General features: G+C 34.1%; 3 protein-coding genes across 7 annotated transcripts; 2 read left to right on the top strand and 1 right to left on the bottom strand.

Annotated features, from left to right (window-relative positions):
• Positions 1-196: 196 nt before the first annotated feature.
• Positions 197-3,600, bottom strand: LOC105176910 (trifunctional UDP-glucose 4,6-dehydratase/UDP-4-keto-6-deoxy-D-glucose 3,5-epimerase/UDP-4-keto-L-rhamnose-reductase RHM1). The gene is made up of 3 exons (XM_011099861.3): positions 3,328-3,600; positions 1,110-2,697; positions 197-972 (listed from the first exon to the last, which is right to left on the bottom strand). Exons 2-3 carry the CDS (start codon positions 2,682-2,684, stop codon positions 520-522), a joined length of 2,028 nt encoding a protein of 675 aa, XP_011098163.1. The 5' UTR covers positions 2,685-2,697; positions 3,328-3,600; the 3' UTR covers positions 197-519.
• Positions 3,601-9,863: 6,263 nt separating this feature from the next.
• LOC105176912 (structural maintenance of chromosomes domain protein) lies at positions 9,864-13,794 on the top strand. 5 transcript variants are annotated; one of them, XM_020698719.2, is made up of 7 exons: positions 9,868-10,099; positions 10,401-10,441; positions 10,705-11,365; positions 11,438-11,601; positions 12,616-12,716; positions 12,853-12,983; positions 13,418-13,794. In XM_020698719.2, exons 3-6 carry the CDS (start codon positions 10,758-10,760, stop codon positions 12,943-12,945), a joined length of 966 nt encoding a protein of 321 aa, XP_020554378.1. In that variant the 5' UTR covers positions 9,868-10,099; positions 10,401-10,441; positions 10,705-10,757; the 3' UTR covers positions 12,946-12,983; positions 13,418-13,794. The 5 variants fall into 5 exon arrangements, with proteins under 5 accessions (XP_088733433.1, XP_020554378.1, XP_020554377.1 ...); XM_020698718.2 differs by having other exon boundaries at positions 10,401-10,479; XM_088877306.1 differs by having other exon boundaries at positions 10,401-10,550.
• A 2,343-nt stretch (positions 13,795-16,137) lies between these two features.
• Positions 16,138-17,834, top strand: LOC105177077 (RING/FYVE/PHD zinc finger superfamily protein). Its single transcript, XM_020698840.2, has 2 exons — positions 16,138-17,394; positions 17,519-17,834. Exons 1-2 carry the CDS (start codon positions 16,156-16,158, stop codon positions 17,570-17,572), a joined length of 1,293 nt encoding a protein of 430 aa, XP_020554499.2. The 5' UTR covers positions 16,138-16,155; the 3' UTR covers positions 17,573-17,834.
• Positions 17,835-20,482: the final 2,648 nt, after the last annotated feature.

Below are 20,482 nucleotides of genomic sequence, written 5' to 3'. Positions count from 1 at the left end.
TTTCCAAATAAAATAATTGACATTATTTTCATATAAGATGGCTAGACGCAATAGGATTTGCACTAGAAGATGTGATGTGATTAAAGGGGTCAGTTTTGCCTTGTGTTGGCATGAGATCCTTCTACTTCTCCTTTTCAGCAAAAGGGGAATACAAATACCCACAAATAAAGAATTTTAGCGAAGGGGGGCCATAAAGTACGTGTACAAGGAGTACAAGATCCATATAATTCATTTAGCATCGAAGGAGAGACATTCACGAGCAACATATACATATACGGAGGTGCTTTTCACAGACTAAACACATATACAGAGTTGCAACTTCCTGAAGAACCATCTCCCTCAACCATAGCATGTTTATAATACTGCAAAACTTAAAAAGAGAGCAACAATGAAAAAATGAGCTTCAGCGGAATCTGAAGCTGAGCATGGGGCGAATGAAACTAACATATAGAGTGATGGAGCTACAACGCCTTTAGCAGAACAGCTGCCAATGGGTTGACAGACACTGAAACTACTTAGTTACTTAGCAGGGGCTTTGCGGTTGGGTTCAAATACGTACTTGATCAGCGAATCCTTGATTGAGAGCAACTCAGGGAACTCTTTCTTCAACTTAGAGGCATCCATTTCATTGTTACTTCTAGGAGCAACTATGACCTTTGCTTGCTCTTCAAGAGTGAAGTTAGCCCACTTGAAATCTGGGTCGATATATTTCTTGTACATCTCCAATATCTCATTGTGGCTGACGACGCCAGGGTTGGTGAAGTTCCAAATGCCCCTAAGGTTTCGCTTGGCCATCTCAATTGAAATCGGAAGAAGCTCATCCAAGATTGTCATGCTGTTGGGGATGTTAACCACTTTATTATACCTTGAAATCTTGGTGATAAAGTTGCGTGGGTTGTTCAGGTCGGAAGATATTGGCATCCGAACTCTGAGAGTGCAAACATTGTCATATTCTTTCAAGAGCTCTTCCACCTGATCCAGAGCACATCAGAAACACTTATAAGGACATATGATAGAGGTATGATTGTTGACACATCAAATTTGGTAGAGACAAAAGGTCAACCACGAAGAGTATAAAGTAGATTTCAAACAGAGGAGGGAAATATTACCATAGCTTTGGTCTTTGAGTAGAAAGACCCAGTGAAATTGGGCTTGTCTTCCTCCTTAAACCCAATGCCAGAACCTTCAGGGTGTGCAGCATCATATTCAAATATGCACCCGGTGGCAAAGTTCATCATGAGGAGCCCATGCTCTCTGCATACATCCGCCAAGTTCAGCGTACCGGCAACATTGGTACGAATTGTTTCAGTCTTGTGACTCTCACACCAATCAACATTAGGCCTACCGGTTACACCAGCTGCATTAAAAACATGTGTTGGCTTAATAGCAAGGATGTCTGCTACAAGCTGTGACCGATCCTCAAGACGACCCTTTCCATATTCATAGGTAATCCCCTGCTTCTCACACAATTTTCCAAGCAAACCACCAATCCACCCGGTCCTACCATAAATCAAGAACTTGAAGGCTGGTTTTTGTGGTGAGGGGCTGCTTCTGGAAGGAGGTACCAACATTTTGGACTGATTAGAATTTCCAGTGAATTCAGATTTACCAGATCCATAGTTCTCGGCTCCATCAAAATGCCTCTCGATTCCACCAGGCATCATCAGCATTCTAGGATGAGGAAGCAATGCACCAGATACATCGCCCCACCAGTTAGGATTGTTGGTATACCACTCTATGGTCTTTTTCAGCCCCTCTTCCCATATGGTCCTTTCGGACCAGCCCAAATTCTTCAGCTTCTCGTCATCAAGGAAATACCTCTGATCATTAAATGGTCTGTTCTCCACAAACTGAATGCTCGATTCAGGATCCATTTTGAACAGTTTGCATATGTCTTTGGCAACATCAATAACTCTCCTTTCCCTCTTTGTCCCAATGTTGTAAACATGTCCAACTTCTCCCTTGTGAAGAATGACCTCAAAGGCCTCAGCAACATCCTCACAGTAAAGGTAACTTCGCACATTGGTACCATCACCATGAATTGGGAGAATTTTCCCTTGCATTGCTAAAAGGATGAACTTGGGAATTAACTTTTCAGGGAACTGATTGGGACCATAAACATTGTTTCCTCGGGTGGTAATTACAGGCAACCCATAAGATCTAGCATAAGCCATAACAAGCATTTCAGCCCCAGCTTTTGTTGCGGAGTAAGGATTTGTGGGAAGGAGTTGTGAGGCCTCATGATTTCCTACTACAGCATCCTCATCTGTCTCTCCATAGACCTCATCCGTGCTAACATGAATAAACCTCCTAATCTGCCCAGTAACTTTGCATGCCTCCAAAAGAACATGGGTCCCATAGATGTTGTTCTTGGTAAACTCAAAACTGTTACCAAAAGAATTGTCAACGTGGGTCTGTGCTGCAAAGTGCATTATAGTGTCAATGTTCTCAGTAATGAGAAGGTAGTTGACAAGGTCGGCACTGTCAATGTCTCCCTTGACAAACTTGAAGTTAGGAGAAGATTTAGAAGGAATGAGGTTCTTAAGATTGGAACAGTAATCAAGTTTGTCGAGCACAACAATCTTGTAGTGTGGGTAGTTTCTGATAAGCCTATTTGCAACATGAGAAGCAATAAATCCAGCAGCCCCCGTAATGAGGATATTCTTGGGCGTAAATGTCGTCATTTTGGTTTAATATCTGCAAACAAAAACAGATGATCAAATCCAACAAAAGATGCACCGAACAAGACAGTCGATCCCCAGACAATGCCTGACATTATTAAACTACTCCTACAGAAGATATTAATCATTTAAAAGCATTTAATTCTACACCAAATTATTTCACTGATAATCATAGCATCATGACATTAAATAAGAATCAGCAGCAAAGAGTCATAGCTCACAGTTAAGGCATCGTTACCATTGTTTGAACAGCAAATTAGAATGTAAAGGAAAGACACAATTAATCTCCTAATCCTTAAACGCATCACTAATAAAATGGTCCATCACTAAACAACTAAACAGAGAATGAAGGTAACCAAACGACAAAGAATTTGCTCCACCAATCATTAATCCAAATCAAACACCAAAATATCAACCAAAACAGCATTCAAAAACAGCAGCATCGACCAACAAACATCAACATGCAAAAATTTGCAGATCCACTTACATATCGACAAATTCAAACCTCCGGATAAATGATCACAATTCTCGAACTTAAGACTTAGCAACATCTAACCGCAAAAACGTTCAAACAGATCCAACATAATAAAACCAAATTCCATGGTATAATGAAGAGTAAAACAAATGGGATGGTCGGAAAACTCACGTTTTCTCCAATTCTTGCGATAACAGGGATCAGGATCCTCCAATAAGCAAATAAATCGGGAGAGAATTCCCTCGACAGAAAAGAGGAAAAGAAAAGAAGTGAGAAAGAAAAGGGGAAGAAGCAAGACAAGGAGAGGCGACTGAGCAGCGAGAATCAAGGAGCGTCAACCAACGTCTCCCCTATACATACACTCACTCACGCAACCCCTCTCTCTCTCTCTCTCTCTGTATCTATTCTATACACGCACCGTCCATGCAATTTTCACTTCTCTCTATACTTTCTGATCCCATTTTTTCCCAGGGAAAAAATAAAATAATGTAATAACAATTATTATTATTACTATTATTATATGTGGCACGTTCACATTTTTGTGTAATTGATTAAGTTTTTTAAAAAAATATTATTATTCAAAAAATATATTAACTAAATTAATAAAATATTAAAAAGTACAAAGAAATGACAAAATAATTTAAAAAAGAGAGAGAGAGAGAGAGAGAGAGAGAGAGAAGAAAAAGAGATGTAGAAGTTGAGAAAAGAGAAAATGGGAAGTTAAGAAAAGAGAGAAAAGTGGAAAGTTAAGAAAAAAAGAAAAATAATTAAATATTAAAAAAAATAAAATTGACATACTAAAATTAAGTAAGGTACCAATAGGGTGCTCTCACTTCATATATAGTATAGACTAGCAATCTATGTACACGTCATGTGTAAATAAATAAAAAAAGATATGATAAAAATGATGGGGTAAATAACATCAATATCCACTGAGATTAGATCAAAATTCACAAATATTCTTTCTTTTTGTGAAATTAAAGCTACACCTTCAGAAGTTATAGTTGTAATTACAACCACACTTCCTACTCAAATGCGAAACTTATACACACACCTCTTAATAATATTACACTAACACACTGACATCCCTCAGGAGTGTATTTGTGAAATATTACACTAAAACCGTTAGGGGTGTAACTGTAAGATAGGTGTGTTTGTGTAAACTGGTCTAACTTCAAGGGTGTCAATGTGATTTACCAAAATGTTAATATATATTAATCAATGTGTTCAAATTATGTATTTTTGGTCAATTTTAATACATATATAGCACCAAATTAAACAACAAAAATGTAGTATGAGTTGAGGAAAAACAAAGAAGCTTTTGAGAAGAAAAAATAGCGGTAAGGGGAGAGAGAGAAAATAATTATAACCGTGGATTTATTAAATATATAAAAATTCATGTGGAATAAAATGGAGAATGGGTGAAAGAAATATGGAGTAGTGGGTTGAAAGAAAAAAATGAATTAAGAAGTAAATTACTATTCTAACCTAATTTTATTTTAAGAGAAGAAATGAATTAAGGGGTAATTTTGGGTATTCAAAAATTGATACGACAATAGAATTTAAATATAGATAGATGTTAATTTTTCCATCTATTATTTATTTTACTTTTAATTATCATAATTATTTTATTTTTACTTAGGAAACTAACAAAATTATTTCATAGCAAATTTGATAGTTGTTTATAGTATTAAATTTAAAAAATTAAGCCAAGATTCCAATGTGTAGGCATTGCTTGTTTTTAAAGTAGCACCACTAAATCACATTGAAAAGAAATAGTTAGATACAATTGTGAAATTAATGATACAACTTTTCAAATCACATATTCTTTTTTGAATCTAAAATTCACTTATACTTTTATTGCCTAATTCAAATAGGATTTTTGCCAATGAAACGAAACATCTACTCCAAAATTAAAAATTTAACAAAATAAAGAACATGTTAATAATAAGTATAATTTAAACTAATTTCTACCAATAATATCAAAATTAGAAAAAATATAGATCTATACTGTTAATAAAGTATCGCTGACCTATTAGTGATTTCTTGTATGATAATTTTCTCGCTCGCCAGTACTCATTGATTGCCTTCTGTCTTTCGCATGAGTTCGGCATCTTTATCTTCTACGTTCAGCTTCAGCAGATGCAGCTTGTTGATAGTTTTGATTTTCCTATTTTCTACTTGTGTAGTAGGTCTAAAGCATTTAGAGGGATTTTTCCAACAATAACTCGAATATATCCGTATACTTGCATAGCATATCAAGCAAAGTATAAAATGGATATGTAAATCTATGTAACTTGACACCAATTAAATAATGGATAATATTCAGTATTAGAATCCCTTAAATTGTACCAAAAAAAAAATAGATCCCCTAATAAAGGCATGTAAAGCATAAAATTGAAAAGACAATAATCGTTTTCAACCTGAAAGTTAATGAAACTTCAAAAAAACTCGAACAAAGCTTCAACACGTACTTCTGCTAGTCAAGTCGCACTCCACTAAAAATGTTGACAAATAGTAATATTAATTTCATTCTCCGTATATTTTGAGGAATTAATCAAAATTAATGATTTGATCAATTTTGAAATGCTAAACAGATAAATAGAACTTAAGCAAAGAATCAAGCTATCCCACATTATTTTGAAGCTTTCAAATTGAACCGACGTATAACTTTATCCTTTTTTGGTATTCAAGAACGAACTTTGGCAGTATCCATATGGAATCATCTGGATAAATGAATAATGCATAATATATATAGAGGATATAGGATCACTCATGATGTTGATAGACGATAAAAAGAAAGGAGCAATAGTGAGGGAAAACAAATAGTAGAACTAACCTTTGTTTAAGACGCGATAACTGTTTGGATTTCAAAGTGTCATCGTGGGATTGGTAGGCTCACCGACGCAACCGCTCTACTTCCCTTGCATCCAAGGAGCAGGAATGAAATTCTTGCATCAGAAAAAGAAAAACCCCAAAAATTAAAAAAAAATCAATGCTTATTGTTAGTATACAATCTTGAAACAATATTTCTTTCTTTCTTTCTCCTCACCTACGCTCCGCTGCAGCACACAAACATGTAATCTCAACTTCTCAACTCTAAGTAATTGCTTAGAGTTTGTTTAATTAGACTTGATTGGTGTTAGTGATTGCTAAACCCTCCGTACATTTCTTGAGGGTAAAGAAATAAAAGTACAAAAACAGGGAATCGGCACAGCAAAATTTTCATTTTGGTTTTAATGTATATAATGAGGTATATTTTCAGCTTTATAAGCGTAGTTTAGTTGGAAAAATTTTTTTTGTTTGATTTGCAATAAGTCAATCGAGAGCAAATATTAATTTTTATTCAGTTTTTTTTTAATATCAATAAATTTGATTAATTTGAACTAACATAATGACTTATTTGTTAGATAGAAGCAGATCTTAGGGGTGTTAGATTTAATTTTTCTAACCACAAGGGTCTACTTATAATTACACCAAATTTCATAGGAGGGGAGTGTAATTTTTTTTTTTTAAATCAACAAATTCAGTGAATTTTGACCAACGAAATGACTTATTTGTTAGACGGAAGTAAACCTTAAGGGTACTAGATATAATTTTTTAAACCACATGAAATCTATATGTAATTACATCAAATTTCAGGATAGGAGAATGTAATTATCCATAATTATTATTAATTAAAAATGAAGAAAAAAGAATGAAATAAAAATAGAACAAAATACAAAAATAAGGTCAGCAACCACCCGATGGAGAATGGTGGGAAGATTTAGAAGGGCGTGTTTGGTGGGTTGTGAGATTGTCTTACCCTCTATAATAATTACAGATAATTATATTTAAATCCCTTAATTCAAAGTTTATTTACACAAATTTTTCTTGTCTTTTAGAAAATTACACGTTCATCTTAAAAAACGTGAACATCATTCCATAAACAATCACTGCTTTGGCTGTTAGGGGTGCTTCTGTTATTACGCAAAAAGATAGGAATGGTTTTTGTAATCATTAAATCACACATGATATTATTATGTGTTAGTTAAATTATTCACAATTTATATGAATACAACTTCATATGAACAAAATGACATTGAATATCTGTAAATGTGATTAGTTAGGGATTTTTGTGTGTCAAATAAATCGGAAACTGAGGCTATTTGTAGAGGAGTTAGCTTGGTTTGTTGAGAAAAAGAAGTCGTAGGACTCTTAAAATAAAAATGTGAGGAGAATTTTTCTCAACCTCCATGACTTGGTCATCCTTAAGAGTCCAAAAATGAAAAGAATGTAAAATTTAAATATAATTTTTTCCGGACGGGCGAGCGCACGTGTGGTAATTCTTCCACAATTCACCTACCTACACTAGTCATTCCAAAGAGAATAAGTTGGCTTAATATATAGATGAAAAGGAATTTATGCAACCTATGTGGGACAAGAAAAGGGTCGTTATATTAGTCATTCCCAACCGTTATAACTAATACAAATAAAGTATGAAAAAAAGAAAATAAATGGTTCAAAAATCATGGCCATAGTTTTATAAATAATTAGGATAATTACATTGATACCCTTGAGATTAAGTTCAAATATACAATTATCTCATATTCTTTATAAAACTATAAAAATATACCATTTAAAATTATAGTTATAATACATCCCTTATTCAGTAGCTAAAGTGTACACAAACACCCTCTTAGGAGGTGCCCTAAATTATATTACACCTCAGCAAATGTATTTGTAACTTTACAAAAGACATGCATATTTGTACATTTAGATATAATCACAAAAAAAGTCATTGTAATTTATCTAAATAATTGATAAGGACTAGTGTACGAGGCACAGACAATCCTTGTGCACAACTAATTAAAAAATTAAAACATAATTATTATTTTTAGGGTATTTTATATTTTACCATTTGAACTATGACTGTTTTTGCATTTTGACATCTAAATTTTTTTTGTGCCAACTTACCATTTTAACTCTATAAATTTTTTCACTTGCCATTTATAACTATTTTGCAACCAAGTTTTTTTTGTGAAAAAAAGCATCAGATGCAGTGCACATGTGATATTTAAAGGTTATGTGATGAGATATTTTTCAAATATGCATAACATGTGATGTTTTTTTGTTAGAAAAAATCAACAAAAAAAATGGTCATACATGACTGATGCGTGCGATTTTAGTACAGATCCAAAGTTCTTGGATCTTTAAGGTACCTCTGGACCAATTGAGTAAAAATTCCTAAGAAAAAGGACCTACAAAATAAAAAGTTAGCACTCCGATGCTTAAACTAGTCCCGGAATTAAGGAGGGTTAAAAATTAAAATGAATGACAACGAAAAGTTATGATAAAACTAGAATTTAGTATGCAAGAGCATGAATTTATAATAGTAGAATAACAACAAGAGGAGGAGTTCTCGAGTGTGTAAGAGGACTGTTTGCCGGGGGTACCTCCTTTATTTATAAAGGAAGAGTTCCCCTGCAATAGGAGTCCTACTGAGGGGACTCCGTATGATCAGCAAGAAAGGTGGGATTTTGTGGATAAGGCTCTTTTTTATCCGTTCCTTAAGCAACAAATCTTCGTGTGAAGGGGGTTCCTTCTAAGTGCAAACTCCTACCTAATGAGGAGTCTGTCAAGTTGAAGAGTTCAACTTTTTGAGGGAATCTTCCTTCCTACAAGCTAACTTTGGAGCCTCCGAATTGGGCTCCTTCTTCGGGCCAAACATGACAAAGTAGGCTCCCTTTCTTGACTGGACTTTGGTGCAAGGAGGGAGCCTTTTGGGCTGAGCCAAATGGACCTTTCCTTTAGGTCGGACTGGATTGTAGGAGGTCCTTTTTTTGGACCAAGCATAGTCCAGAACTGCCTCTCTCATGGGCTGGTGGCCCTCATCTGGGCTTAGTACTTCGTTTTGGGTCAATTTTCTTTAGGCCGTACCCATCAATGATAAAGTGTAAATTTCACAAAAGTGAGATGGTAAGTTTATACGAAAAAAATTCGATAGCAAAATTTAAAAACGGACATAGTTTGAATGAAAAAAATATAATGTACCTTTATTTTTATATTAATTAAATAATATAAGAAGTCATTAAGAAAAAAATGGTAGAGAAAATGAAATATAAAAGTTGAGAGTTAGAGAAAAGTAGAAGGTCATTGAAATAATTTTAAAATTCTAAAAAGAAAAACAAAATCAGAAAATGCGATTCAAAAGGGTGCTTTTTAATCATAAAAGAATTTAAATAATTCAGAAAATACTCATAAATCAATTCAATGTTATATAATATATATATTATTTTGTATCTATATTTCAATAAAGAAAATATAAATATAAGATAGTTATTGGTAACATTATGTGTTTATCATTTATCTATTTATTTCATACCCCCAAAAAATAATATGTTAATTATATTTTATTTTTCCAACTATAACTATTTTTATACGCTCTTATTTAAAAATTGTTGTCATTTATAACAATTTTGCCAAGTTTTTTGTCCATAAAAACATTATATGCTGTGCACATATGATATTTAAAAGTTATGTAATATTATATTTTTTTATATATGCACAATATATAATATTTTTTCGATAAAAAAAGTTAATAAAAAAATAATCATATATGACAATGTGCAAATTTTACAAATTTGAGTGATAAGTTGACACAAATTGGCAAAATGTAATTTACCCCAAAATAATCACTAACATATATTTGTGAGCTATCCATTTATCCAATACACAAAATAAAAGAAGCCCTAAATAATGTAATCTCAAGCCCTAAATGATTCAATATCATCCAACAATGTCAATGTTGTAGAGAGTGTGAGAGACACAAAACCACTCAGCTCACAGCCTATTATCGACAGCATAATCTTGATTCTGGAATTAGGGTTTTGGGATTTTGATTTTTGCACAATAGAGGGGAACCGTCGCCCTCTCCGCGAATTCCTAGACCTGCTTAAAACTTGTAAGTTGGTTGATCATTTTGTCCGTTCAAAATACCAGTGTAGTTGTTCGGTTATAACATTTCGTGTTCATTTTGCTTACTGATGGCGTATTGACGTAGCACTGTGTTGTCCAAAGATGATTGTCTCTTGTGCTTCCTCTCGGTTACCAAGTTATAGTTTTCCCTTATTATGTTCTTATTTCAATGCTTGAACATTAATGGTGTGCTTTTGGGGATTCTTTTCCTGGAATTCGTGGTCTTTCTTCTAGTACCTGATTTGAATTGCTACTATACTGATGTTGGGTTTTCTTTCTATTTTTAGTTTCACGATTTGAACAAGGATATAAGGTGGAGAATCTTAGGGTATTTTCGTTTTTTCCCTCCAATGATAATCTCTTCAGGTTTCATTTTACTTCATTTTATTCGGGATCTTGATCAGCTTCATTGGCCTGCTTCCATTAATTAATTTCTGGTACTTTGATGATTCAAGTTTTGGTATCTTATATGGATAATGTGCCTTTTTCCCTTCTGCGGTTTACATTGACCCCTAGACATTTGAATTTGCTTGAGAGTTAGTAGGAAAACTTGGTTGCTCACTTCAGCTGGCTCTTTCTGTTTTCGTGTAGGATTCTTGTTTCGCTTGGCCAAAAGGATCAATAAAACCAAGTATATCACCAGAATGTCAACAAGAAATCGAGGGCCTCCAATTCCTCCTAAAGGTGGTCCACATGGTGGGCTGCCTCAACCTCCCATCCATGAACAACCGTTTGCTAGAGGCCTTCGGGGAGTGCCACATCCTGCATTACATGATGAAATGAGGGAAGCCCATTATAGTTTGTCAGGCCCCCGACCACTTCCTCCACACCCTGTGATCATAGAGGAAAGGTTGGCAGCTCAACACGACGATATCCAGGCTCTGCTAGTTGATAACCAAAGGTTGGCTGCAACTCATGTGGCACTTAGACAGGAATTGGAAGTTGCTCAGTACGAACTTCAGCGAGCAGACAAGTATGCACGTACATTGCATGCAGAGAAGGAGTCAGAAACAAGGGAACTTTATGAGAAGTCTGTTAAAATGGAAAATGAACTTCATGCGCTTAATGCTATGAGGTCTGAGCTTATGCAGGTGCATATGGATATTAAGGAGTTAACTGCTGCTAGGGAAGATCTTACCGCACAAGTCCAAATGATGACTCAAGATTTGGGTAGAGTTACCTCAGATTTGCAACAAGTTCCAACAATTAAGTCTGAAATTGAAGGTTTGAGACACGAACTGGAGCGAGCTAGGTATAGGCTTATTTAACTTGTGGTGTTTTTCTCTTCTATTTGTGTTAGTAGTGAATTCATTATGTTATCCAGGGCTGCTGTTGAGCATGAGAAGAAGGGCTTCTCTGAAAGCTTTGACCATGGTAAGGTGATGGAGAATAAATTAATCACTATGGCCAGAGAGATGGAAAAACTTCGAGCCGAATTGGCTAATGCAGAAAAAAGAGCTCATGCTGTTGCTGCTGTTGGGAATCCAGGTAAGTTCTCTTGGAGATTAGATGTGCAAGTTATATTTCAAGCTTGAGGACGAGCTTCTTTTTGTCTATTCATGTCGACTTTGTTCTTTATCATGAAAGATTATGGAAATTTTGAAAGGAAAATGAACTTTTTTGAGGATAGGACAATTAAAGACTATATACTCCTGAAATGCATTATTACAATCGTGTTTCAGCCTTTCAGGACCTGGAAGAGACTGCAGTCTTGCACATATAGAGTTCTGACATTTTTGCATAAGATGCACCACTCTTTTAATAAGAGAAAACAAGATACACATGCAGACATTCTATTATATATCTTTAAATTTATTAGCCCTGTCAAGGTGTCTGAGGTACAATAAAAATATAAAACAACCAAGCAATACTTTTGTAAAGTCATCTCTTTGTTTCTTACTGTGATCTAGTTGTTAGGAGTACTTAATAAAGTTTCATGTTTTGACACATTTCTGTTTGGTAGTTAATCTGTGGGCTTCAATTGATGATGCCAAATCTATTCGAATTTTATACACAAAGCTTGATGAACTAAGTTTTGCGATTAAAAATTCATTCACTATGCAAATTTGGATGCATAAACATAGTTTAAGAAATTATGGAGGAGATGTCCTCAGAAAGAATGTAACTTAAGCCTTGCTGATTTGCAGACTGATGCATATTTGCTTTTTGGCGTCTATTTTTCATTAGCCTGTGAACTTTGCCTCAATGAAACTTTTCATCCTTTTGAAATGATCTATTTCTATGCTGTGACATTAGAATTCTTTGAAGCTTTATACATCTTTTTGAAAGGTGAACTATGCTTTGCTTCTCAACTGATTCTAATTATGTGGATCTTTTCGAGATCAAACACCAGCTTGGCCTAAGTTTGCAGTCTCTGGACGCCCTACAAAGACTTTGAGTTTTGTTTTCGGTTAATGTAGCGGTGCATCTATTTTACCTCATTCAGTTGATTTAGTAGTTCCCACTGTAAAAGTCATCTTACTTTGAGTCCTATATATGCAGGGGTGAATTATAATGCTAATTATGGCAATCCTGAATCAGGGTACCCTGGCAACCCCTATTCTGTTGGTTATGGCATGATGCCGGCAAACTCAATGCATCAGGTAACTTCTTAAATATGTTCATGCTCTTGTGTTTAGGCACATCTTGTGATGGAAAAATGCTCCCCAAGAGAAAACAGGGCTGTTTTTCTATTATTGTTACATTTTCAATCAAATTCTAAACAATGTCCTGTTTCAGGCTCCTGCTGGTGCGGAGGGTTATCCTCAGTATCCACCTGGACCTGGTGCTTGGGGTTCTTATGATACACAGCGAGCTCAAGGACCCAGATAGACAGTTTCGTGCTAGGATGGATATTTTACTTCACTCAGGTATTTCATTATGAACTCGATTGTGTTGTAACATTTTATAAAAATGAACTCCCTCAAAATCTCAATGCAGTATCAATATTTCAGAATTTCTATTGAAGTTGGGTTGATAAGCATTTATTGACGACATATTAGCATCTTGTCAATGTGCTGAAGTTAGTTTGTTCACCACTGATCATCCTTTTAAACTGCCACGTTCTCAAAACTTATTTAGTTGGATTTTGCTGTTTCTATTTGTATCGTTGGACTTATGGCATTTGGCGGCTATCTGAACTAAAGAATACCGTATTTTTGTATTCCGAGTGTCTTTGAATCCTCCATAAAATTCATTCCACTATTAGTCTTCTTTCAATTTGTTTCCAGCTCAACCGGTGCTAGGAATGCTTTTGCTATCTTCAGTACTCGAACATCTAAATGATGCTTACCTACATTTTCAGATCTTGACGAGAGCTTCTGCTATTAAAGAGTCAGACGTCTTACGTTGCTGGAATTAGGACCGTCCCCTGTTCAATATCCGGTAAGTAGCACTGAAACTGGACATAGAAACAGCTACTGCAGTAGAGGATGCCGATTCTTCCATGGATTTCTTATCCAAGGGTAGAAAATTATTTCTATACACATGATGCAAAATTGTCACTGCAACAAATAGATGTGGTTTTACATTTCTTTAGTATGGGGCAGCAAAAGCTTTATACGCTCATCTTCATCTATTGTCTATGTTATGTTTCATCAAAAATTAAAACAAAAGATTTAAACCCTTGTAAATTGATTTCTTTTGGAATTTTCACCTTATTAAATATGTCTAGTTCATACATTTCTTTCTTGGCACTATTTCTTTTTCTATTTAAAAAAGGGATCTCAGTCTCAGCCATTACAAGTTAATCATAAATGTCTTATCTCATTAATTTCAATTGTTCCTATCCAAGTCCATTTTTTTAATTTTTTTTTATTTTTTGACTGTAAAGATATACCGTTTTCTATTGTTATTAGTTTTAAGTTTATGTTATGATATTTTGTAGGTTATTTATTCGGATGAATGCATCATAATAAATTAAATGGATATTAAGAAATAAAATTGAATTTTAAAAAGGTATCTCCATCATTATAAAAACTACTAATCGTGAAAATAGTAAATAAAAAAATATTTATCTCTCTCAATATAATAATATAATGATGTAGAAGACATATATTTATCAAAATCAGTGTATTTTTTAAAAATTATTAGTTTCTAACTTTATATATTAGTGACCACAATAATGAATGAGATACAAAACGGAAGAATTAAAATTTTAAAAGATTTGAAACAATCACAAAAAGTAAATTTATTTTAATGGTAAAGTGATAATTATTAAATTAAACGTATAGTTGGTAATTTTCACTATAAAATGATGTGAAATAGGTACTTATTTTCACGTAAACTAAAAAGAGCATGGTTATTGTTTTATTAATAGTATAGATGGAGTGGTGAACTGATAAGTACCAATTTGATGTTCATAACAAAATCCAGGTATCAATTAGCTCATCATAATTATGAATGATTACATCTTACTTTACGAAATTATGATTTATTTATATAAATTATTTATATCTTTTAAAAAATTATGCATATATATACAAAAGAACATCAATATCGTATGCACAAATGAGTCTTGTTTTTTGAAAAACTAGCTATTATAGTATGTTGTTTTTTGCGTGCATATAATAAATAATTATTTACGTTTTAAAATATATTATTGATAAGAATAAGATATATAAACCAATACATTTAAAATAATAATAATAATAAATAAAATTAATTTAAAAATATTATCGACACAAAAAAAATAAAAAATTGGTGTGGGTGAAATTTTCGTATTAGTATAGATAAATAGTGTAGATGAAGAAGAATTTGAAAATACATAAGGACATTTTTTGTAATTTCAAATATTATTGTCACGATGTAAATAACTGTTATTTATGAGTGAAAATAATTTTTTTTATATAGTATAGATAAATAATTGGAAATACATATTCAGTACGTGTGTAAATAAGATATATATATATAATATATATTTTTTTATTAAAGTAATTTTTAATATATAATTGAGTAAATATATTTATAAGAAATTGATAAATTAAGTAAGAAATAGTCAATTGAAGATGGAAAAAAATAAAAATAAATTCATTTAAAAATTAAAAAAAGTTACATGCAAGACACGGAAATCGCCAGTTTTAAATATGAAAAAACAACCAATAAAGATTTGTTCGAGTGATAAGATTGAGACTCAGAATTAAAAATTATGGGTTCAAGTTCCACGAATGCGACTATATAATGTAGTTATATAATAATATCTGGGATATTACATTATTCTCTTATGAAGTTTGGTGTAATTATACGTAAATTTCATATAGTTTGAAAAATTACATTTAATAACCTTGATATTTGCTACTGTCTAACAAATAAATCCCTCTGTTAGTCAAAATTTATTAAATTTGATGGTATTAACAAAAAAAAAAAATAGAAAATTGACATTTACCATCGATTGATTGATTATTGACTTATTGCAGCGGTCAAACAATATTTTTCGAGTTAAATTACCATTATAACGGTGAAGATATATCTTTTACATACATTAATGCGTGAATGTGTATGACGGTAATTTGACCATAAAAATATTTCTATTTGACTTGCAATAAATTAACTAAGGGTTAATATAGTTTTTTTTTTATTTGTAAATTTTGACTAATGGAGAAACATATTTGTTAGATAGAAATAAATTTGAGGTGTTAGATGTAATTTTTCAAATTACAAAGAATTTATATGTAATTATACCAAATTTTAGAAAAAAAATAATGATTATTCTTAAATCTTTGAACATATTCTTTAATTTAAAAATATCGATATACCTGATCAGTCTTTCAAATTTGCATGATATAAATAAACCGATTCTTATAAATAAAAAATATTACTTTACTTTTTTTTTTCTTTGGCAATTATTTAATTGAATGTAATTATACCTTGTAGTTACAGTACATGATTTTAATAAATTTTTTTATTCAAATTAAAGTTAATTTAATTAAATTAATTATTATGATTTTTGAAATAATAAATTAATTACATAATAAATATTATATTTATTATATAATTCATTCAAATTTGAGGAGCATTGAATTTGGTAAGCATTTCCCCATTTAAATGGAATTCAAATATCGCGTTGTCCCTCGCAAAACGAATAATCAAAAAATTCAATTGGCGAGTGAAACCTCCGCCGCCGCCCTCCGCCCCAAATTTTCAAACATTTCAACAATTCGGAGAACACCTTCCTCCGCCCCACCATCAATTTCCATGTTCCCGCCACCTCCAAAATTTCCCACAAATATTTCACCATTCACCACCAAACTTCACTTCACCCGAACCAAAAATTCTTCCGCCCATCTTCGCCTGAGCCTTCTCTTTCCCTTTCTTGCAGAAATGGAGAGCAAATTCCATGGCCTGCCTCCTCTCAAAAGATTCAGGCTGATACAACAAGAACAAAACCAAGACCACAAACCATCCACGAAAAATCCAGATTTTGTAGAAAATAACACGACCCCTATATGCCTTCCCGCCAAAAAACGTAAAGAGTGCCGAGATTCGCCGCCGCTTCCTCCCATCTCCACTACTTTCTGTCTGCCGGCCAAGAAGAGGATCTGGGCTATTCACCCATTCGACCTCAACCTCGAATACGAACCACCCATCGATGCCGATAAACAAGAAATCAGGCCAAAAGAGCTGGAGAAATCACCAGAAGCCCACATTCAAGAAGATGGAATCAACGATGGAGTTGAAAAATCTGTGGGAGAAGACACAGAAACAGAAGAAGACGGCGTGTGTGAAGACGACGATGACGGAATCGTCTGCGCCGTATGCGATAGCACCGACGGGGATCCCACGGACCCCATTGTGCTATGCGATGGCTGCGATCTAATGGTCCACACCACATGCTACGGTCATCCCTTCACAAAGGGTATTCCAGAAGGCGACTGGTTTTGTGCCCAGTGTCTGGAATCAAAATCAGCGAGAAGTTCTGCTTCAAAGGCGCAGTTCTCCTGCTGCCTCTGCCCTGTCTCCGGCGGGGCGTTAAAGCCCACAACCGACGGCAGGTGGGCTCATTTGGTGTGCGCAATATATGTGCCAGAAGTGTTTTTCATCGACTCGGAAGGAAGAGAAGGCATTGATTGCAGTAAAGTGTTAAAGAGAAGGTGGGAGCAAAAGTGCTATGTTTGTAAATCCAAGAACGGGTGTGTGATTGATTGTTCTGAGCCCAAGTGCTCTTTATCGTTCCATGTGAGTTGTGGGTTGAAAGAGGAGCTCTGCATTGAGTACAGAGAAGGCAAGAACAAGGGGGCTGTTGTTGCTGCTTTCTGCAGAGCTCATACTGATCTTTGGAAGAAGGTAAGTTATCTAATGGTGATTGCCAGTGATTTCTTGTTGTAGATTGTTTTCTTCTTGTTAATGGGATTTTCAGTTGTTCCGATTCTTGCTATATAATATGTGGTTTTTGGTCTGATTTCTGCAGCAAGAGCAAACAGGGAAGTTCAAGATTGTGGCAAGAGATGAGAACAAGAAATAGCAGGAATTTGTTGTATGTGTTTAAAGGTTCTTTGTTTTTGAGAATAGGTTTGCAGGATTATTGGAAATGGAATGGAATTTTCCATCATTTCAGTAGTTTATAACAGTAGTTTGACTCTGTTTATGGAGTAGGGAAGTTGCCATTATTATTATCTTTTTTCTGAATTTACAGCTACTAATTTTTTTTCTTTTCTTCACTTGAGCTCCAAAGTGTAACAAATTGACAATGAAATGATTAGGCTGTCTGCTGTGATTTTATCTTATTTCATCCTTTTAATGAGAAGTAATAAGATAAAATGAGTTGATTGAGATCCATTTTTTTTGGATTATGTGATGGGATAATTATATTTATACTGCCTAATTTATAGTCTACTTATAAACGTTATTTTTATTTTTTTACTTCTTGTATTATTACAAAAATCAATCTTGATAGCTATAAATATGATAGTTTGTATAATAATATTGATATTTTTAAGGAATATGTATAATTTTTCAAAAAGTAAGAATATTTTGTGAAAATAATATTGATGTTTTTGGTGTGTATTTTCTCAAAAATTAAGGGATAGTTGTGTAAATAGATCGTAGGTTAGAAGGTGCAAATGTAATTAATTCTTATGTTATTAGACGTGAAATAAAAGTATAAATGACAATAGGTTTAAGGAGGAAATGTAATGAGTATATATCACGTGATATGTTTTTCTAAAGAGCAGTAATGTTAGCATTTTTTTTTGAATAAGAAATGATATGTACAAAATAGACTATTTTATAATTATGATGATGTCAGAGTGTATAAATGGCTAAAGTTTCCAATAACCTTTACTATAGGAACTTGCAAAAATAATGTTAGCACTCCGAAACGTTCAAGTCAGTATCTAATATTGAAATAATAATATTGAAAGAGGAGATGAATGAATTATAATGAAATTTGATGAAAGATTGTGAATAAGAATGAGAGTGCGTAATGGAAATTGTTTATGAATATTCAAAAAGCCGTCCTCCTGCTTGAGGGGGACTAAACTTGATTTAATAGCTAAGGTCCCCCAGTAGTGAGGCGGTCTAATCTCCGAGAGGGTTGAGAAGTCAGTTTTTAATGGATAAGCATTCTAGACATCCTTATTTAATTAGTTGTAAGGGGCTGCGGGAGTCTATTCTAACTTGGAGAGTCTAGTGAGATAAGAGTCCTTCATTAGGGGACTGTCCTTCTCAACCTTCTCGTTAGCTTATTCTTTTAAGTATACTTCGCCACTTGTACTATGCACACAATTTTTTGCCAAGGAGAATTATTTTTGCCGTATACTAATTTAAGTATACTATGTACACTATAACTTGATAAAATATTTTTTTTGCTAAGTAGACATCGGCAATTACATCTCATTTGGCGGCGGTCGAAATTACTTATAATACTCCCCAGGCTGTCGTCGTCCAGTACGCACGTGCCGTTGCATTACTTTTATTTGGGGGATTAATGTGCCCAGATTCCTCAAGTAACTATGTCTCATTACTATATCTTTCAAAATTAGAAGATATAGAAACCGCGAGAAACTATAGTTGGGGGAGTGCTGTGCTGGCATTTTTATATCGCGAATTGTGCAATGCCAGCACAAAAGGCAAAGCGGCAATTGGTGGAGCACTGCAATTGCTACAGGTAAAATTGACTTAAAAAGTTTTACACATTTTTTTTTTTTGCTATTGATATTCATTAATAACACATATTTGTATTGTTCGTGTAGATTTGGGCGTGGTCACGGATTACGCCACTTTGTCCTGGACTTGGTGCCCAACGGCTATTTATGGGCCAAGTGCAAATGGACAACAATCGCTGGCTCCCAGCAGCACCATATGGTGCTACTTGGAATTGTCAGCATACTTTCACCACTACAGTTCGGGGAACTGTACGAGTCATACGAGAAATTTTGGATGAGATGCAGGCGGATCAGGTAAATAAATTTTAATATTATTCGTATATTTATACCGTGAATTAAATTCATATTAATTTACATCTTTGTTTTTATTACAGTTCATATGACAACCGTATGACATGGACTCGGATGTCATTATGGCTTACGCCGATGAATTGAACCCCCAGTTGTGGAGGTCATCCGTTCCGTTGATATTCTACGCAATAGTTGAAATGCATCGTCCCGAACGAGTTGTTCGCCAATTCGGGATGAGGCAGAATGTACCAGAATCGACGGATACCCGTGATATGAGCCTCCATCAGATTTCCCGTAAAAATCACGCGGGCGCAGATTGGTCTCTGCAACACATACAATACATCAATAGATGGCAAAAACGATATGACACGGTTGTACATAGGCCACTCATTTCTAATAGAAGGGAAACAGAACGAGGTTATTGGGAGTGGTACTACAACATAACAAGAAATTTCATGTCGTCATCTACTGATAGACGTGTGGAAAGCGGGTACCAACCTGAAGAAGCACCTATGTTGCAAGTTGTGGTACGTTATTATATAATATTACATATTTTATTTTATATATATTTTTAACAACACAAGGCTAATTATTTTTCTACACTTTTCAGGCAAATGAGGTGAATGCCCTTGAAACTTTATGTCGATCTAGACCACCAAATATCGAAGGATATAGTCAATTGGTGGATAGATTAGAACATGGGTTACATATTATCAAGGAGGTTATAACCCAACAGCCACAACAAATTGCTTCTCCATCCGATGATGCTCCCACAACATCCCACAGGCAAAGAAGAAGTTCTAGCCGAATGTCAACTGATTCAGTTGAACGTCATGATTTTGGGGTGGATATAGCTGGTCCTTCTACAGTATATCCACCTCAAGATTATTACGTACCTCAACCGCCTCAAGATTATTATATGCCTCAACCATCTCAAGGTGATTGGTTTCAATCGACTCCATATATGTCAAATCAAA

The sequence above is a fragment of the Sesamum indicum genome, linkage group LG13 (assembly GCF_026168435.1).
Source record: "Sesamum indicum cultivar Baizhima isolate 11 linkage group LG13, ASM2616843v1, whole genome shotgun sequence".
NCBI classification, from domain to species: Eukaryota; Viridiplantae; Streptophyta; class Magnoliopsida; order Lamiales; family Pedaliaceae; genus Sesamum; species Sesamum indicum.
Note: the sequence above shows the minus strand (reverse complement) of the source record. Positions and strands in the feature narration are given on the sequence as shown.